The 24,610-nt window shown below is 39.7% G+C and overlaps 1 protein-coding gene across 2 annotated transcripts; it reads left to right on the top strand.

Moving 5' to 3' along the window:
* Window positions 1-23,700, top strand: wdr82 (WD repeat domain 82). 2 transcript variants are annotated; one of them, XM_078543183.1, is made up of 9 exons: window positions 1-288; window positions 2,954-3,051; window positions 9,389-9,455; window positions 10,145-10,244; window positions 13,187-13,303; window positions 14,289-14,444; window positions 15,905-15,974; window positions 18,379-18,493; window positions 19,054-19,191. In XM_078543183.1, the coding sequence occupies exons 1-8, from the start codon at window positions 128-130 to the stop codon at window positions 18,459-18,461; spliced, it is 852 nt and encodes a 283-aa protein (XP_078399309.1). In that variant the 5' UTR covers window positions 1-127; the 3' UTR covers window positions 18,462-18,493; window positions 19,054-19,191. The 2 variants fall into 2 exon arrangements, with proteins under 2 accessions (XP_078399309.1, XP_078399308.1); XM_078543182.1 differs by lacking the exon at window positions 18,379-18,493 and adding an exon at window positions 20,026-23,700 and having other exon boundaries at window positions 3-288; window positions 19,054-19,196.
* Window positions 23,701-24,610: the final 910 nt, after the last annotated feature.

The following is a 24,610-nucleotide window of genomic DNA, read 5'->3' on the forward strand; positions in this document are numbered from 1 at the left end:
TAACTATCGCGGGGAGGGGGGTGGGGGAGAGAGAGAAAAAGACAAAACGGAAGAGGTGCATCTCGTGGCATTTTAACCGTGCGATTCTTTTTTTTTCGTTTCCCCACCACCCGGGCACGGAGAGGAGATGAAGCTGACGGATAACGTGCTGCGCAGCTTCCGAGTGGCCAAGGTATTCCGGGAGAACACGGACAAGATCAACTGCTTCGACTTCTCGCCCAACGGGGAGACGCTCATCTCCAGCAGCGACGACGACTCCATCGTCCTGTACGACTGCCAGGAGGGGAAGTGAGTGAAGTAACCGCCTTTCCCCCCTCACTCTGCTTAAAAACCAGCCCGGGGGCGGCCAGGCCTGCAAGCCCCGGCCTCGATTTTCAGAGAGGTCCCCAATCGGCTCCCCGGGGCCGGCAGGAGGAGGAGGAGGAAGGAGCCATGCACTGGCGAGAAGAGAGTGAAAGGCTGGAAAATAATCAGTTGCCTTCTCTTATTTAGCGATTTTTTAAAGAAGCGAACAGTCACACATTAACATAGGGCGGGAAATAATGAACTGCAGTATGATGTTTGAGGCCAGGGGTCAAATATCATGTTTTCGCTCTTTCATTTCTTCTGACATGCAATAATCTTGAAATTTGTTCGCGATCCTTGAAAGCTCGGGTGTAAAGTGCAGCTTGTGGTTGCAGGATTCCTTTCCCCAGTACTTTAATCTACAAGCAAGGGGTATACAAGCTGGGAATCATTGTAAACCAAGCAGTTAAAGAGGTTAATATTTTACCTTGTTGTTGGAGCACATGTATTAAACATCCTGTAGTTGAGGCCAACACATTGCATGTATACAATGTCACTTGCGGACTTCACTCACTAAAGCGTCATCAGATAATAGATTCAAGCAGAGCTAAAGGATGAGCACTTAAAAGGGTGATCAAAGACTTGGACCTAGAACTGGGACTTATAGAGGGAGGGAATTCCAGAGCCTAGGGCGAGATGGCTGAAGGCACAGTCCCCTGTGATGAAGGGAGTGGGATTTGTACAAGAGGTCAGTGTGGGAGGAATGCAGATCCTGGAGGGTTGTACAGCTGGAATGGATTATAGAGTTGGAAGTGGCAAGGCCATAGAATGATTACTGCACAGGAGGCCTTTGGATTAAAATGCATCTTGGTCATGTTATGTGCCACTCCCTTATAGCGTTTTCCCTTGCCAATTTTCTCCCCATTGAGTTCACTTGCACAGTTGTATTGTCACTAGGTGTTATTCTTGCGTAAACCTTGGCAGTAAGTGCTGGCAGGTTATTCCACAATTACAGGGGGAACCACAGTTGAGCCTATTCTTCTTGCCCATTGTCACTACCTGCAGATTTCCAGTCTGTGTTACAGCTAATTCTGTAAAGCGGATGAGGTATCTCAATTCTCAAAATAAATATGTTACTCCGACAGAGGGGGTCATAGAGTACTGAATTTAATCAGGATATCTGAGCTTGATTTTAAAATATGGTATTGACTTTTGTTGATCCCCAAATAAGGTTTCAGTCCTGCTTCCACATCTTTTGTCATGGTGTGCAATTGGCCAGACGACACTGCGAGCGGTACTTTGCAATTTAGTTTTCTTTTCACTGTGGTTTGCAATTTTCATTTGCTGCCTCCATTATCGCAAGTAAGATTGGTCAGTAAGCCATAAGGTGTCACTGTAGAAGCTACAGATAGTGCTTTTTAGTTGATTTATTTTCTTTTGCAGTTAAGAAAATGGTTGACTGCTTTAATAAAGGACAGAACTATATGGCCGTAGTTAAATTGGTGACATACAAATTTATACTTGGAACTTGTGAACATGTAATAATTAGTTGGATTGCATGTGGAGATGGTTTTGATGTCCTTTCTGATATTTGGGTAAGGCTGTCCAAAGGAGATATTATACCTAGACTACAGTAATAGACTAGTCATTGTATGTGATACTTGATGTATGGACCACTGCATGCTCCATTGCTCCTGCACACACCTGAAGTTAAATTAAGTATCTTTTCTGATGAAACTCCTAAGGTGTGTGTTTACATTAATATCAAGTCTGTCAAATTTTCTTCCTCATTAATTCTGTTTATTGCCTCCCCCTTTCTAATTGATTGTTATATGCTTTTGTTATTTTTCTGCTTGTTTTGGTATTTTTGCATTTATGTTTGAGGTAGTGGAAGGGAATGCAAGCTGATGAACAGTGTTGACAAGCAACGACATAACAGCTGACCGGGTCACTGGTCTTATACAGCATGTGGGTTTTCTGGACTCCTACACCCACCAGACACATCCCTGCACTCAGTGACAGCCTAAAGCAGGTTTCAAAATCTGCACCTTTTGACTAAGAGGAGAGTATGTACCACTCTGCCAAAGGCTCACCTCCATTATCCAGTAATAGACAAAATTTTCCCCAAATTTTAATTTTAACGGAGGCTGGTAGACTGATGATCTTGGGAGGGTTGTAGAAAGACAGATGGAAGAAACATAACTGGAAAGAGACTCACTTGGTTAGTTGGTTGGGGGTGGGGAAGGGAAGAGAGAAAAAGAATGAAACCTTAATTGGAATGAATAGAGCCCCTTGTCTGGAGTGAGAGGCGCTATTTTGTGTGGACTGGCAGTGGAGAGGGAAACTGTTGAGATAGGAAAGAGAAACCTTGCCATGGAATGGAGGAGCACCTGGCTTGCTGGGAATAGGACGGTCAGTTTCTATCTCATCTTAACTGGGCCCGTACGAACACCCTATCTTCTGATTCACTGTGATCGATACCTTGGAAGATCTGTCAGTGTTTTTATTGTGCAGACAACCCAGTGACGTGTCAAGCTCAATTGTTCAGTTTGAATCCTGACCAAAGGAGCAGCTGTTGAGAGAGAATTCTCAATTTGGTTTTTGGCCCTTTTTGGAATTTGTTTTTAAGCTTGCACTTAACTCAATGTAAATCTTTCTTATCTGTCAGACCAAAGAGAACACTGTACAGTAAGAAGTATGGGGTAGACCTGATCAGATACACACATGCAGCAAACACAGTGGTTTACAGCTCTAACAAAATCGATGGTAAGTTAGCTGCTGTCATACAAGTCTCTGGTGGTTTGGTTTCTCTTGCTGTGAGCTTCTTGATGAGTGGGGCATCAAATCAATTGCCATGGTATAAAGTTTGTATTTATCTGCTATAAATACATTAAATATGTTTAACAGAATTTATGTATTGCATGTTCAACTCAATCATATTTTTAAAAAAAACTCGTCTTGTGATTTTGTTGCTTGGAAGCCTCACCAGCTCTAAACATGTTAAACAGTTCTGTTTTCATCTTCCCTTAATTTTGGGTGTTTTTATAGTTTTGTCGTCTCAATAAGATTTATATTGAAACTTGTGCTTTGGACCAAATAGTCTAGTTAATGGAAGAAAAGCACGCTTTTGCTTCTGTAAATCAGTATGATCTTATGATTACTTTTGGACTAAATCAAATTATCCACTAAATTGAGTTTAATATATGAAACAAAATGTGAATACTTCAATATATCTGCTAATCAGCTTTGAGGGGGAAGAAACTGTTGTAGTAAGAAATAAGGGGATGGGTACTGATGAATTTTTGGGCAAAGTGTTTTTTCTCCCTCCCCCTCTGGAAAGTGTTGACTCCTGACTGGTTATGGTTTGAAGGGCGTGCAGTCAATCCTTTCATACCTCACCCAAGAATGAATTTTTATGTAAGTCTTGTTACCAAGATATTTGACTTGGTTTGGTGGTGAGGGAGGGTTAGTGGGGTTGGGGTGATCACAGTTGCACCTGACCAGTTTAACTGTTTTGCTCCTTGCTTGCTAAACATGGACACTTCCAACAAGAGTGACTATGCCTTGGGAGTGCTTGAGTAGAAATGGAGCCAGGTTTTATTCTTTCTTTTTGCCCCTCCTACCCAGGCCTCCCACTTGGGTATGGCTGCCAATTGTACATCCTCATGTCTCACTGGTTGGGATTAGCTTCCTCAGCACAGATTGGGAACAGAAACACACACTTAGTGAAAGATTTTGTTCAAAATTTTGTTATAACATTTGAAATGAAAGTTATGAAAATAGAAAAAATCATCAAGAGCCTAAATGTACAATTCTGTGCTTTTAGAGGGTGTAACTCACTTGCTCTGCTTCCACCTTTGTGTAAATTTCAAGTGTTATCAATACTTGTTTTAATGAGGGGAAAAAAGATAAATCTGAAGATCATTTTGTTTTCCTTGGCATATTGTATATTTTTGTTCAACTGAGTTCTAATGGAACACTAAGTACTTCTTCAGATGAGTTACTGAGCCCAACCATGTGAGAAACAGGAAGTCACTCATTGAAACTGAAGCACCTTGTGTGATTGGCAAGTAAATTATGTTGATTCCTTTTTGTCGTGCTGTTCTGTCGTGCAGCTCTTCTGAGGATAATGTGGTCTATAGGGAGGTGCTTGCAGTGGGAAAATACTTCCGCAAATCAGTAACATTTGTTATTAAAATAAATGTTCATGGTGTTTCAGTTTATAGTACTGCAGCATCATGCTGCTTGGAATTGAATGGAAGTCCTCATGTGCATACAATTGGCCTTGGCAACACACTCTTAGCATTGATCATTGAAATTGTTCCGAAACGTGAAATATACCTTTTGAACAATTGCTTTAAGTAATTTAATTTTAATTACCTGAATGCCTGCCTTTCTTGCTCAAATTTTTCCAATAATAATTGCAGTATCAATGTACTAATAAGGGAGGCTGCATAGCAGTCTAGCCTTGTAGCAGCTCATGAATGATGAAACTGTTCTGCACTGTACCCCACATTTCTTTAGTGCTTAAAAATATCCAGCAAAAGTATTAATGGGCCATGTAATCTAACTGTTTTATTTCTAATTTGTTTTTGCTTAATCCCAAACCAGTTCATCCCAGATAATTATTCATGGAGCAGATATCTTTGCTAATTAATGTAAATGTGCGGCATTTTTTTTGGACAGTTGAGTAGAATTTTATGTATTGTGGTTGAAATGCTCTGAAAAATGCATACAAAATACTCTGAAACCTGTAATGTACAGAAGCAACTCCAACACTGGCAGCTGCCCTACAAAGTGGAAAATTGCCCGGATATGTCCTGTCCCCATAAAGCAGGACAAATCTAATCCAAACCCCGATAGCCTACTCTCAATCATCAGCGAAGTGACAAGTGGTGTCATCATCAGTGCTGTCAGGTAGCACTTACTCACCAATAACCTGTGCACTGTTGCTCAGTTTGGGTTCTCACTCCACTGTAGATCTCATACAGCCTTAGGCCAAACATGGACCAAAGAATTTGGAGTTGAGGCGAAAGTGCATTTGACGTCACGACATCATTTGACCTAGTGTGGCATCAAGGGTTTCTAGTAAAATTGAAGTCAATGTGAATCTGGGGGGATTCTCTCCACTGACTAGAGTCATACCTTGCACAAGCCAAAGGTAGGTGTGGCTATTGGAGACATCTTAAAGTTCCTCAGGACGGTGTCTGAGGCCCAACCACCTTCACTGTTTATCATTGACCTTATGATGGAAGGAAGGTCAGAAATGGGGATATTCCCTGCTAAAGTATCCAGCATTGTTTGCAGCTTCTCAGACAATGAAGTAGTCTGTGCCCGCATGCAACATGCAGCATGCATTCAGGCTTAGGCTGATAACTTGCAAGCAACATTTACCGTGCAAGTACCAGGTAATGGCTATCTCCAGCAGATGAGCCGAACCACCTCCTCATGGCATTTAATGACATCGCTATGCTGGAATCTTCCACTATCAACATTCTGGTAGGTCACCATTGACCAGAAACTTAACTAGATTGGCCACATAAATACAAGGGCTACCTTAAACCATCATTCTCCACACCACCCAATGCACAGTGGTTGTAATGTGTGCCATCTACAAGATGCACAGGAGCAACTTGCTGATGATTCTTTGACAGCAGCACTTCCCAAACCTGCAGCTTCTGCCACCTAGAAGGGCAAGAGGAGCAGGCACATTGAAATGTTACCAATTGCAAGTTCCCCTCCAAGTCAAGCACCATCCTGACTTGGAAAAGTATCATCATTCCTTCACTGTTGCTGGGTCAAAATCCTGGAACTCACTAGCAGCACTGTTTTCTCATAGACATTTACAGCACAGAAGGAGGCCATTCGGGCCACTGTGTTTGCACCGGTCAACAAAGATCTGACTGCACTAATCCCATTTTCCAGCGCCTGGCCCATAGCCCCGGATGCTATGCGAACACAAGTGAATATACAACTTAAGTGTTACGAGAGTTTCTGACTCAACCACCCTTTCAGGCAGCGAGTTTAAGACTCCCTTCACCCAACTGCTTTACCTACACCAGATGGATTGCCGCAGTCAAGAAGATGGATCACCGTCTCAAGGGTAATTAGGATGGGCAATAAACGTTGGCCTTGGCAACTGTGCCCATATCCAGTGAATGAATAAAAAGTCTAAGGGATCAACATCAGTTGTCTTTTTTGGAAGTGTCCATTCATACAGGTATCAGTATATACATGTTCAAATGAGACATCATAAAGTCCAGTTTAATAAGAAGATTTTCCCTCCGCTTCCTGTAAAAATCCCAATTAAATGTTAAAGCTATAGTGCAAATCTGTCTGTAGCTCAACACAAATTGGTAACTTGACTTAGATGCAATAATAGTTGATTTGTGACTTACAAATGTTACCATGGTGTCATAAGAGCTACTCACCAGAGGCTCTGACCATCGTATGTTTGGTAGAAATGCTATGATTTATTCACCCTGTATAAATTTACATGATTATTTGCATTGAATGTAACAAACTCGTAACATTGAGAAAAATCATCACATTTTAAAAAATTCTGTTCATGGCTTGCTGTTTTAAAGCACTATATTTTGACATACAAATTAATTTACACCCTGCATCATGAATCGTGGGCTTTTGTATTTGGGACTTTCCCTTGTCAGCTTGCTGTAGGAAACTCAAAAACCTGAGACTAATCCCTCTGGTGCACTATTTTGGAGAGCTACTAAAGTGTGTTATGGAAATAGGATTGTTGGAACTGGTTGGTGAATTAGATTTCCAGTTAATTTTTCTGGAACTTTAAATCTTAACACTGATTAATCCCAGTCTTTTCCAGTGTCCTCTTTTCCTCTTGACACTGCAGAGGGAGACAGTGATGTAGTGGTAATGTTTCCGGACTAGTAATCTAGAGGCCTAGTATAATGCTCGGGAGACATGGCTTCACATCCCAACGCAGTAGCTGAAATTTAAATTCAATTAATAAAAAATCTGGACTTGAAAGCTAGCCTCAGTAATGGTGACCATGAAACTCTCGTGGGCTGTCGTAGAAACCCATCTAGCACATTAATGTCATTTAGGGAAGGAAACCTGCTGACCTTAACTGGTCTGGCCTATTTGTGACTCCAGATTCACAGCAATGTGGTTGACTCTCAACTGCCCACTGAAATGGCCTAGCAAGCCACTCAGTTCAAAGGCAATTAACTATTCTCCACCAACCTTCAGGTTTCCTAAGTAATGAAAAGATTTCAAAAATATCAATTAGATGTTAGAATTGTAATATGCCTTGCATTTTTTTTGTTTGGAGTCTGGATCGCTTTTCCAGAAATTAATTTGTTGGAGCAATATCAGAGAAGTTATCAAAACTTTGCTCTGCCTTTGAAGTTGATAAACTTGGTTAATGGGCACAATTAAAACAACTTTGTGACCCATGAACGTTATTGGGTTTAGTTTTTGGAAATTAGCTAAGAAACCAGTCGAAACATGTTTTGTATTTGCAGTTCAGTGGTGGCATTCATGCCCTTGTCCCTGTACGATCAGCCAGTGCAAGCAACGCCCATATACCATTCTGCCTGTGCCCGTGCAGAGGTAGTTGTTTGTACAGTTTGAGGGTTTGTGACACCACCCAGTTGATGGAGATAACTGTACAAGCCACTGCCTTGCCCGGGCCAGAGACCAACATCACCCAGAAGGGGACCAGGAGCTACTGCTTGGATGAATCCACTATCTTCAAAAGATTAAAGAATTCACTCTTGATAAATGTTGTACAAAGTTCTTATTGGTTAGGAACTTGTTTGATTTAAGTTATAAATAAAAATGTTATTACAAAATGTTGAGTATTTTAACACTTGTTGAATCATGTAAATCTGATTCCTTTATGAAGTTATGATTTAAAGCTTACAATTTGGGGCTCTATTGCCTGCAGAAACTTGTTCCAAAGAGTGTTCAGTTAACCATAGAACAAATAATTAATTGGCCTACCTCTTCGTACTGGTGGTCAAACATAACTTGAGCCTTCAAAACATGGTATCTCAATTTGGGTGGTTCATGATTCTTAAGACATGCATTTGACTGCAACTCAAAATGCCTCAAGAAAGTGAGATCGATTTCTGAAAGCTGAGACTTCTGACTGGATGGCCCTGTTCTTTGGAACTGATATTTTACGTGCTGACTCTGTAAAATGTACAGTTGTAAATGGAAATCGGAGACCTTCTATCAACTGCCATCCAAATGTAAACAAAAAAGCCCACACTTTATAGGGCCCAGGAAAAGGCCACAGAGTCTGGAAACTCCGAAGTAGCAACCTTGACTCTTCAAGGTCCAGTGTGTCTTTTCATTTGCCAACCTAACCAGTCACTGCACTACAAAAAGTACTTGTGTGAAGCACTTTGGATATTTTGACATGCTGCTGTATAAATGCAATGATGAATACCCCAAACATAATGATGAATGCCCAGTAACTTTTTGCTCCAATTGGCTCCAGTGATTGACTTGAAAAGGCCTGACTAGGCCAACTGTTTCACAAAGACCAAATTGCGTTCTGCAAATAACCTCCCACTTTGTCTAATATAACCTGCACCACCATTTATATATTAAATGCTGCCTGTGGGATCAAACAGCATTGTAAACTGAGGTAGCCAGGCATAATTGTGAAACCAGATCTACTCTTCAATCACAGCCTTTGTGTCTTGTGTCAATATATTCCAGTATCACAGCTGAAGATAACTTGGAAAGCTACAAGGCGATCCAGGAATGAGACTTGGAATGCGAGACAATGGAGGAAGAATGGCAAGCAGGATAGTGTCGCGCCTTTGTAGCCACAGCTCCGTAAAATGTGCAAGAGCCAAATAAGTTTGTGCATAGCACCACTCCATTGAAGCCCCCGCCTCTGCTGAATCCCTCATGTACCAATGGATAAGCCTGAGAGTAAACTGTTCTATCGTTCCATGATGCAATGCATCAAACAAAGGAATGCTGTGCTCTCTCTTGAATGTAAAAAGTTTATAAATTTCTTTATGAAGCATAAAAATGCAGGAGCTAGAATATGAAGCACCAAGTTTTTTCTTTTCAATTATATACATCCTATCTTGTTTCTTTTTAGATACCATCCGGTACTTGTCACTTCATGACAACAAATACATTAGATACTTCCATGGTCACAGCAAGAGGTAAGTGAAATATTTGTATTTATTAGATAAGCCTTTAACCTAAACAAAGCTATGTGCTTCACTTCAGTAGTGATCTAATCAAATATGCTCTGGGCTGAATGTGTGCGCATAATGTAATAAGGAAATTAAATCCCCATTTAGAGCTCTGATTGTCCTTCACAAACCATGATAGTAAATGAATATGCCCCAAAACATGCGTAGGTTGGACTTTACAGCAAAAGCATTTCACGTTAAATGTATAGGATGTCTTTTTGTGTCTCCTTTAGGTGGGGAGTTATCTTTTTTCAAAAGTTCTGACAGCCCTTAGATACTTTGCCCATTCTTTATTTGAGAGCCTGGATGCTCAGTTTTAGCAAGAGCGTTTGACCATGGAGCCATCGCTGCCAAGCTGGATCCCATCCTCGCTTATTATCTATGCATGTATACTTCCCATTAGTGGTTATTGGATACCAATGTGGATTGACAGTGTCCAGCTTACACCAAAGTAATGGTTCCCGCCCCACCAATGTGTCAACTGCTACAGAATCCTTTTGATGTCAGTGAAGTGTTTGCCCACTTCACCACTGTTCATAGCCAATACTTTAAGATATGTTTAGCAATTAAGCAAATGTTACATTGCACAGTATTGAGATGTGGAAAATTGTTCAGAAGTTCCTAATGTTCTGCTTGTTTTCTTTTGCATACTTTAGAGTTGTAGCATTATGTATGTCTCCTGTGGATGACACCTTCATGTCCAGTTCCTTGGATAAAACCATCAGACTGTGGGACCTCAGATCACCCAATTGTCAAGTATGTTTTGCTTGTCACCTATCTAAATGACTCAAGCGATAGCTGTCAGCTTTAGGGTGGGAAGAAAGTAGTAATTATGAATTTATAGTGTCAGCTTGGATCTGGATTTTTGTGTCTGAGTCAGGAGATAATTGGTTCAAACTTTGTTCCAGATTTGAGCACATAATCTAAGCTGACATTTGACTGCAGTGCTGTCTTTTAGGCTGATGCTTTTAAAACCATGCCTCAAGCCTGTTCAGATAGATTGAGGTTCCGTGGCACTAATATGAAGAGTTTTTTCATCAATCGAGTACTGAGAATTTGAGTATTGCTGAAAGAAGTCATATTGTCGAGGTTTTCGTCTTGCACTCATCAGGACAATTCACAAGAATGCCAAATGTAAAGGGAACAACAATTTATACTTCATGGGAAGAGAATGTCGATTGTTAGGCAAGTAGACTCTGGTAGAGGTGTTGCTGTGGAGAATGCACCAGTTAACTGATGACTGACCGTTAACTGCCAAATTTTGTTTAAATTCAAACCGGGCAGGTTGACTCTAGTCAAGGCATTACCCTGGAGAATGATTTTGCTTAGTTGAAACAGGCACAATATGTGTACATGTTCTCAAAGAACAGGGCCCTGGGTATTAATATATGTAGCTTCCAGCATGTGTAAGTGTGCCATGCTGCAAGCCTAACTAATAATCTTGAATTGCTGGTCAGCGTAATTCTTAGCACACACTGGATTGTTTAGCAAATGTTGTTCAATTGAAGAATCACATCTAATGTTGGGCACTGTTTTAAGTTTTGCAAGCACAGGCTGGTTGGATGCTGTCGCTCCCTTGCGAACAGCTGAAGGGACACACTGTTTGATTCGATTTCGCCAGTCTTTGGGATGCACCGCCTAGCATACCTAGCATCACACCAGCATTGAAATTCATATATCACATTACTTATTTGTGTGATAGGCAGAATGTCTTTTTTGACTTGATGGCAGCATCCTGTTAGCAACGAACACCACTCGTGTTCCTACTGCATAGTAGCAGCGTGAAACGTACCCCCCAAAGACTGGCAGATCGTAACAAACGGCTGCCCCTTCTGCTGTTTGCAGCAGGCAAGGTATCGACTGTACCCTACCAGCCCGTGCTTGCAAAATGCAGAATAGTGTCCACCATTAGATGTGATTTCATAACTGGACAACGTTTACTAAACAATCTTGAGCATGCTAAGAATTACACTGACAACCAATTTAAGATTATCAGTCAGGCTTGCAGTGTGGCACACTTGCATGCTAGTGTGGCGTGCTGGAAGCATGGGGCCTTGTTCTTTGCAGACAGAAAGAACATTACACAATTGTCTGTTCAACTAAACAAAATAGGTGACAGCCATTCTCTGGTTCATTCCCCAGTGTGATGCCTTGACTAATCAGTCAACTTGCTTGGTTTGATGATTAGAATTTGACCTTGCCCTAATAAAAGATGAAAGTAGAATACACAGCAGCAATATCAGCAATATAAGAATAATTGATATGCTACATTTATTATGATATTGAAGTGATGCATTGTGTGAGAGCACAGTAACTGAATATTGTTTTCCAGGCATAGAAAGAAAGCCCTTAACAATTGAAAAAAATGTAAAAACTGAAAGATCTCCAGAATCGCCCATTCCTTAAACCTTCCTGTTAATCAGGGTTGTCCCAATAGAGGAAGAAATAGTTGAAGTTGGATTATAATATGTTTTGTTCAACCAGAACACATACGAGGACAGTATCTTCAATTAGAATACAACATGATACTAACATTGTTCCTGTCATCTTCAATGAAAGCACCTTGCATTGGTAGATCAAAGAAACTATTTGAACCCATGCAATAATAGTGATTCATTTTCTGCAGAATTGCAGTTTCTGGTGTTAATATAGAAAAAAAGGAATTTACTGTAACTTTTTTTTTAAAAAAGCTAACACACCTTTGTGTCTCAGATACACTAATCCCAATTGAATTCAAACATACTAAAATGACAAGCTGAGAAAGACAGTTTGGTCCATTAAGCCTGCCCATGGAACCATGATGCTTGAAACATCGTAACCAAGTATTCCCTACCAGCATTCATGTAATTTCCTGGATTCAGCCATCAGTGCCATGGCATGCAACCTCTTCATGTGGAAACCTACAATTTAAATACACGCTAAGCTACAGCCCCTGAGTTTCAGCAGGCTTTCAGTCCCTGTGACTGCAAAGGGTTGGGTTATGCACAGCCCCACTGTAGCAGTAGACAAGTTTTTCTCAAGTTAGTCCTTTTACAGCTAATGGGACAGGCCTATAAAGACTTGAGCAGAACCTTCGTTACTGTGCGATGCCATGTACGCTCGATGATGATCTAACGTTGTGAGACAAATTTCTGAATGTGTGTAATGCTAACAGAAGATCATCTGGTGGTATGAAAATCTCTCATGCCTGTTGTAGCGCCTGAATTGGCAACAATACTGATTTTAACTTTGCTTATTCCTTCCCATAATTTTTACAACAATGGGGAATCTTGACTCGGTCCATGGGGATAAAATATCCGTTTTACCAAATGTAATTTGCTTGTAAAAGAAAATTAATTTATTTAAATTAAATTGTATTGAATAGTCTGGTTGTGTTTGCGCCCTGGCAGTTCTGCCAAAAGCATGTTTAGCAGTACTGCATTGGGAGAGGTAACAAGCAGAAGACAACTGCTTTTTCAACCAAGTGAAGAATCGCCTGGAGCACCCCACTGCTCCCAGTGCCTGCTTTCGGAACAGAGGCCTGGCAGCTGATCAACTGCTCTCTTGTCATGTGAAAACAGATCTTAAAAATTAGAATGGGGAAGATGACAAAATAGACGTTTAATGGGAGGAATAAAGCACAGCACTCGGACATAATTTTTCACTTTTAATCTTGTTACCTGCTGGCACTCATTTGCTTCTTTTTATCATTTGGCCAGGGCTTAATGCATCTTCAGGGGAGGCCAACGTGTTCTTTTGATCCTGAGGGACTTATATTTGCAGCTGGCGTGAATTCTGAAATAATTAAACTTTATGATCTACGGTCATTCGACAAGGTACAATCCTCGTAACCAAATCGGTTAACTTGCTTTTGAGTTCCAGCAATTTCTGTGGTGCAGCACCTTCCAAGTGTGTTAAGTTCAAATGTTTGTGACCAGTTTTAATGTACAGGCAGATAATGCATTGTATGTTACTGCTTACATTTAGAGAATTCAAGTTGCCTCAATCTACCCTTGTACTAGTTCTTGTAATATACTTGGCACCATCTTGGAAGCAAGTTGCTGATGTGTGACTTGACTAGGAAATGATTTGTGAGCAGACAGAAAATAATAGGCAGGATCATTGTTGTATAACACCTTCTATCAAAGTTACACATCTATCTTTGAGAAGTGTGTAGCAGATGACTGCTTTGAAGAAAGTATGACTTGAGTTGAGTGTGTATATAGCTGATCTACATTCAGGCTCTAGTTGACAGTAGACATACATTCCAGTTCTCTCTTGAGGAATCCAGTTAACTTCCACTCAGCATCTCTCTGATAGCCATGTAGAAAGGCATCATGTTACTACTGCAGTCCTGTATCATTTAAAAATTAAGGTACTACTTTGTATTCCGTCTGGTTATTGATGTAGAAACTACATCTTAGTTCCTCCTACAAAAGGTGCCATCCTTTCAATTACATTGGCTATGTTATATTGTCACTGACATGAGGAACTTAACTGGCAGCAGATTATTGGTGCGCTAGGTTTGCAGTTGTGGGACATGGAGCTGCACCAATTATTTCATCATGGTGTTCAAAGTGTTTGGAGTGGGAGAGGTGATACAACATGCTGCTCCATGGGTGGAAGAAAGACTGTACTGCTGAGTCACTGACAAAACAGCTTAGGTAGAGCCTTGGGAATTAAGTGTTCCTTACTCAAGCAGACAGGGAGAGGGGTGAATGTGAACTTGGGAGTTAGATTAAATAATTTGTGAAGTTTGTTATCTAGTAAGATTTAAGATTAAGCTAGAAAGTGAAAGGATTTTCCAACTTGTTTTGTTAGGGACCTTTTGCCACATTTAAGATGCAGTATGAGCGGACCTGTGAGTGGACAGGATTGAAATTCAGCAATGATGGAAAACTGATGCTGGTGTCTACCAATGGTGGCATGGTCAGACTCATTGATGCATTTAAAGGAGCAGTACTGCAAACATTTGGGGTAGGTGGAATTCTTCTTATGAACAGACAGTAAAGTTTTTGCTTTGCTAATTTTTTTTAAAAAGGCATTTGGCAAAATATGAAATGGATACCAATAGCAGACCTTTAGAACCCAATAAATTTGCAACGCAGTGAGGAAGCCCAACATATCTGTGCCACCAGTTTGCTATAGCAGCCTCACTGCTTTGTTCTTTCCCCATAGTCCCATATCTTCCTCTGCTTTAAATATTTACCTATATTCCCTGAAAGGATGCAATGGTACTTGCCTAAAGCATTCCTTGCTCCAAGAATTTGGCATAAAGAAATTTCTCCTACTGGTAGCTACTTGTCACCTACCTCCCAAACAGAGGAAATAGTCTTCGTCTTTTCACGGTATAAAAACGCTGCATAATTTTTTTAAAAATTGCATAAAAATTTCCTCTGGACTCCCTCTGTTCCAGGAAACATAATCCCAGTATCTCCAGTCCTTGTCACCTTGGCATCACCTAACAAATCTACTGTGCACTCTTAACCTTACCTATTTTATAAAACCCAAATTAATATTGGCTTTTTCTTTCACAGCTCTGCTTGTACTTTCAGCGACTTGTGCACTTGAACACCAGCATTTCTGCTCATCCATACCTCTGCATTTTCCCCCCCAAGTGTATAATCCAGTTTCTTGTTGCTGAAATGCATTACCTCACATTCATTCACATCAAATGGTATCTCTCACTTCTCTACCCATTGTACTACCCTGTCTGCTCTCTAAGCATTTTACATTCCTCCTTGCTCCCCTAATGTTATATTATCAGCGAATTTCAAATCGTGCTCTTCATGGCAAGTCTACATCTTCTGTATGTACCAAAAATCAGTGGGCCCAGTGCATTGCTTGCAGATCATTCTCAACTTGAGCAAAGTTCATTAAACCTTACCCTTCATTCCTTATCTGTTGATGCTGCTACAATTCTTTCATACCAGAAACTGGACTTTTTGTAACAAGCCTCCTGTGAGGCAGTTTTCAAATTAGATGCTTCTTAATAAAAATCTGTTAACTGTGTCAAGCACTATACATATAACAAATCTTTAGCTGTTCCTATTGATCTGTGCATTTCTAAATGCTCACCAGCTTTATTTTTAATTATGTATTTGAGTATTTTGCCATAACTACCGTTAGCCTAATGTGACCTTTAATTACCCAGGTTGTTGTTCTTTTCCCTTCTTGGAGCATAACAAGAATTCCAATGATATTTGTTGATATGGATGTGTGAAAACAGCATAGTGACTCATTCACTTTTGATTGCCTCTACTTGCAGTTGCAAGAGGTGGAAAATAAATGTTTTCTATTAAGTGGCACAGCAAAGTGTATCCTAACACAAGATGCTGCTCTGAAGAGAATTGTACTAGGTTAAAAGTAAATACTCTTTGCTTTTATGTCTCAGTTGGCAGAATGATGACTTTATGCTATCTTGTTTGATGTTTTAGGGATATAACAACAACAAAGGTATTAGTTTGGAAGCATCGTTCACACCAGATTCTCAGTTTGTGATGATAGGTAAGTCTGAGAATGCCAGTTCAAGCAGTTTGGTTATGTATTTACCTCAGTAAAATACTCCCAATATTTATTTATATTGAGGACTTTGATATTTTGTTAAACTGGATAAAGCTTTTTTTTTGTGAAAATTTTTAATCCTTTCTTCCCTCCAAAACTAAATTATATTGTGTGCCCATTGAATTTCTCTAGAGTAGAGTTGCAAAGCCTACTTAATCAAATGTAACAGGATCCCCTCATGAACATTTGCTAATTTATTTTATAGGCAATAGCCTATGAGTGTTTTAGCTGAATGAGCATCCAGCTTTGTGACATGGTTGGGAGGTAGAAGACAAAGTAAGGATAAACAATTATAGTCAGATTGGGATGTGATGGGTGGCGTCTCTCTGGGAACAGTACGGGGGCCTCATCTTTTCACCATATATATCAATGGCTTGTGAAGGAATGGTGTTGTATATCAAAGTTTGCAATGGCACTGTTAGGAGGCATAGTATATTACAATGTTTGCATAAAGTTGATTTGTATTCCCTTGAGTTTAGGTGGTTGAGGGGTAATCTAATTGAGTTAAAAATGATAAATAGATTTGATAGGCTAGAGACAAAAACAAAAAACTGCGGATGCTGGAAATCCAAAACAAAAACAGAATTACCTGGAAAAACTCAGCAGGTCTGGCAGCATCGGCGGAGAAGAATAAAGTTGACGTTTCGAGTCCTCATGACCCTTCGAAGGGTCATGAGGACTCGAAACGTCAACTTTATTCTTCTCCGCCGATGCTGCCAGACCTGCTGAGTTTTTCCAAGTAATTCTGTTTTTGTTTTTGATAGGCTAGATACAGGTAAGCTGTGTTCTCTGGTGTGGAAATCCAAAACAAGGAGGCGCAATCTTAAAACGATGCAGGAGTCAAATCAGAAAGCACGGGAGAATTCACTGAAGGAGGTGAATGGCCTATTTCTGTTCGGGTGTTCCTAAAACTCTGCTCAAATGCTGCTCTTGTGGTATGTTTGTGCTATAGCTGCTTGCTGTTATTGCTATTTAGTAACCACTTCTGTAAATGTGCTTGCAAATTTGAGTGACAATCTGTTGGACAGCAGTGGCCCCACTCCCCTTTCTGCAAATGTCTGAATAGCACATGTATGTTGTGTTCTGCCTTGTGTTATGACTGCAGCCCATGTTGTTTGCTGAGCGAGCCAAATATCAGAGGGAAACTCGTCTTACTGATCATAACCCTTTAGTATTTTTAAAATGAGTGGAGAACTACTGATCCCAGAAGCATAGAATCTCAGTAACACTTTTAGGATTTTAAAATTAAAAGATTTATTAACAAGGGGAAAAAAAACTTAAGCACACAAGATTAAAATTACACAGTTAAAAAGCCTTCCAAAACATTCCCCAAAGAAAACCCGCTTGGTCAGAACACACAAGTAAACTATTTAGCAACAGCTCCCTTATAGATTTTAACCATAAAATCCAGTAATATTACCCAAGGCAAAAACTACTGTTACTTCAGTAAAGTATACCACATGACTTTTTGCTCTCTTCCATACTGCTGTGGGAACCTATGAAGATTCAGAAACAGACTGCTTTCTGAAAGCAAACACTTTTCTGGCTTGAAACGGGATGATACTTTCAAATTCACAAATGGTCTCAGGACATCTCCCCCACACAGCCAACTACAACCCATCTCAGCATCTTTCCTTAAATATCCTCTTTTCCCTTTCGTCTTAGACTCCATTATTCTAAGCACCTCTTTGAACTCAACTTGTCCAAAATATAAGAATCTTGTTTTCCTATTGCCTCCACTTTCTGGTCAAATAAAATTTAAAAACCTTCCCCTGTTTACTTATGAAACCTTTGTACGTTGTTAAAGACCCTTGTTAGCTCTAAACTACACATTGAAATTTAACAGCTGAAAAGTTAAGTCCCTACCTCTTGCCCAATGCAAATTTAAAACCCAACCTATTTACTCATACATCCAACTTCACCATAGCCTCTCATTACCAATGCATGCACCTATCACCTTTACCTTTCCTCTCTCAGTTCCCACAGGCAAGCTGTCTCTATGAACCTTCCATGGACACACATCCTTCTTTACAGAATGACACCATAGCCCCAAAAATATATTTTAAAAAATCCATCTTCACACTAGCACAGGTGAAATCACTGCTGAGGCAAGGTACAAAAGGCTAGCAAGTGCATGTGGTACTGGCAACAGCTTGACTTGCAAGAGGAAGTTTATAGAACGCTGGGGGTGAGGTGTTATTGCGTCCCTGTGGCAATAATCTTTCTTCACGTAACAAAATTACATTGATAGACTTGGGAGATGTTTCCATTCTCTTTCAAATGACTATGAACCTTGAACCATTGACATTTTGACCCACCCAACTACTTTTTGTCTATTTGCACTCAGACCTCTATGTATCATCTGTAACTGACATCACTTCCTCCTGGTGGCACCATTCAGTTTGGCTCACTGTCTGGGACAGAGTGTAGATGTCAGCATGCGTTCCATCTGCAGCAGTGTGGTAATTTAGAACTTCGGTGTAATGCCGTTGGCCTTATTTTCTTGAAATGAAAATGGTTTTGTTCAAAATTACATAAGTTAAGTTCTTTGTCCTAGAGGTTCCACTAACATGGAGTTGAATTGATTTTCTTCACTGGTTTATGTTGTTAAGGGGAGGGATGAAAGGGGCAACTCAAAAAACTAATGTTCCTTTTCACAGTGGCGAAGGTGGCCTCATCCTTGGGTCACCATTGTGGTTTATTAAATGTATTTGAAGGTAATTGGCTCTTTCTATTGCCTTTTTTGTGGGGGCGGCACCAGAGTCCTCCATGCAAGTCTGTTGTGTAATGGCACCATTGATGGCGAATGGCACACCACAAACCAGTTATCTCTTGCTGTTGAGTGTTTAACAGAACTCCATTTTTCTCCAAACCTTTCTTGATTAAACATAAAATTTGGGAGATTTTTTGTTTAGAATTCAAGTAAAAATTTTGGTTTATTAAATTTTCCTCTCCTATCAGTTTGAAATTAATGAAACAGGCTGTGTGCAAGAGTGCAATTTAATGTGTTTTGGTTTTGCAGGATCGGAGGATGGTAAAGTTCATGTGTGGAATGCGGAAAGTGGGTTAAAAGTGGCAGTTTTGGATGGGAAACATACAGGTCCAGTCTCTTGCCTTCAGTTTAATCCCAAGTTTATGACGTTTGCCAGTGCATGCTCTAACATGGTAAGCATGCACAGCTATTTGTTAGAAAAAATTAGGTTGCCTCAACTGGTGTGCATTTTTATGATTAACATGATCCATGTATTTATAGTTCCTCAATGGCTGACCCAACTCAACAATTATACCTGGAATCTTCCTGGTCTGTAAATTAGTTTGATACTGGGGAGTGCATTTGCTGAATTGGCCAGGTGACAAATCAGCACAAGAGCCCTTTTCCATATTTTCCCTATAGCTTTTAGTGTTGTCAACCACAGAAAATCTTAATGAACAGCCTGCCCTGCAACCATCAGTAAATTTGCATTTTAACAGCAATTGTGTATTATTATATGCATACTTTATTTTCTTGCTGCTGTTTGCTCGAAGGAAAGTCAGTTTGTAAACAATATGATTGATCCTATCCAAGTTAACTACTTTTATGTAATAAACCCCGTGCACTGCATTTTTTTGATTGATTTAGAAAATTGGTTTTCATTCTAGGGGATCCTACCCTAGAAACCCCATAAGGAGATTCCTGTCTTTAACCTTCTGTTTTATTGTTCAGTGGCTTCCTGGTACTTTTTCTGTTGTACGCTAAACTAATCTTCTGCCTGATAGCCTTTCCGGTATAAGGCAGTCTTCCAGAAGTTTGAACAAGGGGCCTGGTTGTATCAATATTTGCTGGGGACCCACAGACAAAGTTTGCAAATCCCTGACATAGATCCTGCAAGTAGCATTGTTTGGCTTAGAATTAGACTGTAGACCAGTGTTTTTGTTCACCCTGGTGTAATATTGTATATCCTGGTGTTTTAGTCATTCGGAATGTCTCTAGTAAGTGCTTTAATTTTTTTCACAGGCATTTTGGTTACCTACAATTGATGACTGAAGAAAAAGAATTGGGATCATTTTAATGGACTGAGAAATCAGTAATGTACTGAATGCAGAAAGCTGGACGTCCAGGCTTTTCTGGGTCTCTTTCTACAAAGATTGATTTGAACTTGATTACAGGCTGACGAGTCAAATCTTTATGCTAGGGCATCATCGGCCATGATGATGGTTACAGATATTTTCTGTGGAAATTCTCATAGAGGAAGTAAAAGTAAAAACGGTTCTTTTTTTGGCCCACCCTTCCTACTCATCACACGGGCTTCAGATTTTGGACTCATCCCTTCAACGCAATTTTTCTCTTGGGCATGTGCCAAATCCATTTGAAACTCTTGTTGACACTGTCAATTGAATGTGCTGGGATTTCTTTTCAGTGGGACTTGGCAAGTTGTCCCAAGAATATGAACGCAGGGCTAGCCATGAGATATTGGGGCCAGTGTGGCTGTGATTTCATTTCATGTCCCAGCCAGAAATTATGCTAGTCACTGGGTTTGTAAAAACTAAAGATCCAATTCAGTGGTTTCATTGTGATGGATGTCAACACATGAAGAAAGTCTCCTTGATTGGATCAAATGGGTGGCTTTACAAAAGAACTGAGCAATAAAACTGAAAATGCTGGAAAACATTCAACTGGGCCAGGCAACATCTGTGGAGAGAGAAACAGGCACATTTCAGGCCACAGACTTTTCTTCAAAACTGTCATCAACCTGAAACGTTAACTCTGTCTCACTCTATAGTTTTCCAGAGATTTCCAGCATCTGCGTTATTGTACTTTTGAGAATTGAGCTGATTGATTTACTGTGGTAATCAAAACCACTTTCTTTCTCTTGCTTGAGTCTTGACCAGAAATATATCCCTGTTACTATATTGTATATTTGTACAGTACAAAACCTGATTTCAATTCAGAACTAAGTTTACTTTCTTCAAAATGTTCTTGAGATATACTTTGTAAATATAATGGGATGATTCAGGTTTTTGCATTTTCTTTCACTATTCTGACAAAGTATTTGAATTTGCCAAGTTCTGAAATCACACCAAATACACTCGCTTGTAGAATTTGAAATGTTTCTTTTTGTTCCTGCCCCCCCCCCCCCCCCCCCCCCCCTTTCTCCATCACCATTTTGAAGTATAAAATTGTCCTACAATTTTAAAAAAAACTCCAGAAAATGTGTTGTGGTGAGATGTGTTCTGCAGCTTAGATTAAGTCCACTTCTATAGTTTAGGTGTTTTGATGTGCCAAAGATACACTTCTGCCACAACCAGGGAAGTATTGTTTACTATGCAAAAGCTGAGAATCCCTGATTAAATAGTTGAGACAACCGGTCCCCAAGAAGATGGAATTTTTTTTTTTTACATGGAGGTTAAAACAGAATAAATTTCAACTTTCATCTTTTTCAAAGTGCCCCTCCCTGCTAGGCTTTTACTCATCCAGGAAAATTTTGAATGGCCTGATAAATAGTGCACTGAAGTTCTGATGCTGCAGTTGGGATCAGGATCTCAAATATAAAATACCATTCATATTTAATTCTTCTAAGAGTAAAGTGAGAGAGGGAAGAAAAAAACTTCCCATTCGGTTAAACCTCTTGGCAAGTTGATCAAGAAATGATGTTGGCAGCTCCACAGAAATGTTAATGGGCTGGGGAATTACAGCTTCCTGATCGATTGCACAGGATTTGGTGTGGGGGTTTTTTTGTGTGGGGATTGGGAAATGATCAATTTATGAAGAGAATTGTTTGCAGGGTTATTTACAAAATACAATTTTACCTCCAGTAATTATAAAAAAGATGCAACATTTCCTATTGCCCTTCACAAGCATAGATGCTGCACCTAAATTATTCCTGTTGTTTTCAAATTACACTATCAATTTTCAATTCCTCAGTTTCAAGTGAGTGCCTCAATATTGACCATTGGTCCTGATGGAAACCTATAGTAAAGAATTAGACTGTTAGGTGCAAAAATCACCACCTGCCCTTTGTGGAGTGAGTTTTTATTTTGAGAGTTATGGACTGTAACACAATCTTGCTTCTAGCATAGAATCGTGTTGACAAAGTTCTTGAACACAACACTTGAGTTGTGATGTTTCCTGAGCTTTTTAACAATACAGCCTTGTAAATACAGAATTTCTGTCCAGGCAGTAAAGAAATATTGTGGACAGGGTATAATTAAAAGAAACCAGTAATTTGTGAAGTCTGGAGATATTTTTCATTTATCAAAGTAATTCATGGATAGTTAGTACTTCAGGATACACCTGAAGCACTAACCTGCCTTTTTATCTACCAAATGTTGCTCACCCAACTGTGCTTTACCACTTCCAACATTTGCGAGATTCTTTTTAACTTTGCTTCTTTGTGGTAGATGTTCTGCTGATGTGATGTAGTGAAATTGACTTCTTTTGTGCATCCTTGGTTTCTTCAAAAATTTTAAGTTATGCTTTATTCAATAGTTTATGGACTTTTTTATGATTAAAGAAATAACAGCCTGCCTTCTCTTCCCTATCTCCTCCAAAACACAGTAAAGCACAAATGGCTTTAGGCAAAGCCTTTAGCTGATCCACAGCCTTGACCAACAAGCAAATGCATACTGTGCAATTGCTCTAAGTTAAATAATATACCAATAGTATTGAAATTCATGTTGGTTTGGGCGGCTGAGGCAGATATAGAATCTACAAAGATATTTAGAAAATATCTTCCTGACTTGACTCCTGAGAACATTCTGACACGTATTCTGCTCGCAAACTGCAGCATCTGCTATTGAGCTTTTGGGTCACACAATAGCCAGAGTGGCAGCTAATCATGTACAACATCATGACCATAACCCCTGAAATAGATTAGGAATCTCTTATGGAGTATTCTTTATATCATTAATATTAAATAATTATGAGGCATATCATGCAAGTTCTAATGTGCAGCTGTACTTGGGTCCCGGCACTGCCTGAAAAGCAAGATTTGATTTCTGGCACATTAAATGTGATATTTCACATGTCCTTGCAATAAATTATATTTAATGTATATAGCACCTATAGTAATTAAATGAAGGTCAGTGTTAATGTGTGATATTTAATCTCGGGTCATTTCAGAGCTAATTGTATCTCCATAAATACTGTACCCAGAAAGCTTCTATAGTTTACTTTCAGTAGCAGCCTTATTATTTTGTATACCTGTGGTATATTTAACATTTTATATGGTTCGATACGAACAACAGTGCATATATTTTAAGGAACAAAGACCAGGCAGCAGTGCATTGTGCCATTGAGAATGTGAGGATGTAGTTTTGTGTTGGTAAAGAATCTGGTGCTTCTCCATATGCGTCAAAGAAATGTTGGCAGACATATCTTCCTCGCATCTTCCTGTCAAGTTCTTGGCATTGGGTCTCTTTCCACACTCGGCTCTGAGAGTATCTACCAGAGGGGAGATTCAAAGAGAGGCAAAGCCTTTTAATTTTTTTTAAACGGGAGATTTTTAAACTGACTCTTGTAACTTGTTCTTGAATATGGTGAAGATGTCTTCGTTAACTATAAAAGCTGTTGTATTGCAAAATTTTGTATAGAGCTGTTGCATATTGCTCGTGTATAGGTGAGAGAAGACTTGCTTGGAAATTTTCTGTAAACTGTGGTAAAATTAAATTGTTGACATTTATTTCATAAATACAGGTGTGATCTGTCCAAATTTTTAAATACCCAATTAATGTAAACAAGCAGAAGTATTTAAAGCGAAAAGCTGAAGTTGTTCCATCATATAAAAATGGCAAGCAAATTGTTCCCCCAAGACTTGTGTTTTGCATAAGTCCTACTATCACACATAACAGACAGGCACATTGGTGTGAACATAAATGTGTGAAGATAGTGCTTTTAAAATAAGTTCTCCTGGGTCACTCGGTGCCGCTGCCTTGCAGAACGTGCCCCAAGTGCTCATTGTTCAGGTCGCTTTGGCAGCAACTCTCAAACCATTGAGCCGTAAGGGTTTTCACAGTTTCAGCTTGATCCAGACCTCTTTCGGTGTCTATGTATCACAGTTGGGTTGTGATCAGGAGTGGGAGCTCAAACCTATGTTTACTGCCCCAACATGGTGCTAAAATGAACTGCATCACAGCAGTCCAGCTGAGAGGCATCATGTATAACCTCCTGAACAAAAATTGAACAATCTTTCAACATCTGTTGTGAATGCAAAGTCTGGGTAAAATATGGGTTTGGCTTGCTGGTAGTCTGCAATATTAGCTAAGAATTCATTAAAAACCCTTGAGTTGTAATCTGGAGACCCACATCCCTGGTGTCCTTCTGTGACTCGCTACCCATAAATACATGAATTAAGATAATTTTAAAAAATAACTGCTTGGAATCTTAATTTGCTCTTTGCTTCCTGTTCTTTCAATGTAAGACAAAGGATGTAAATCATCTAAATATCTGGGAGGCGGATATGAGTGCTATGTAGAGTGTGCTGGAGCCTTGTCTGTATTCAGTATTACCTGGAGGGTTTAAGACCAGTATTATTTTGTGGACCAGAGGCTCTCCAGATTTTGGCTCGCAAAGGAAAATGTTTTGCTGTCCTCATTTCCCTTCC

Source organism: Cetorhinus maximus, chromosome 6 (genome assembly GCF_964194155.1).
Source record: "Cetorhinus maximus chromosome 6, sCetMax3.hap1.1, whole genome shotgun sequence".
In the NCBI taxonomy this organism is placed as follows: Eukaryota; Metazoa; Chordata; class Chondrichthyes; order Lamniformes; family Cetorhinidae; genus Cetorhinus; species Cetorhinus maximus.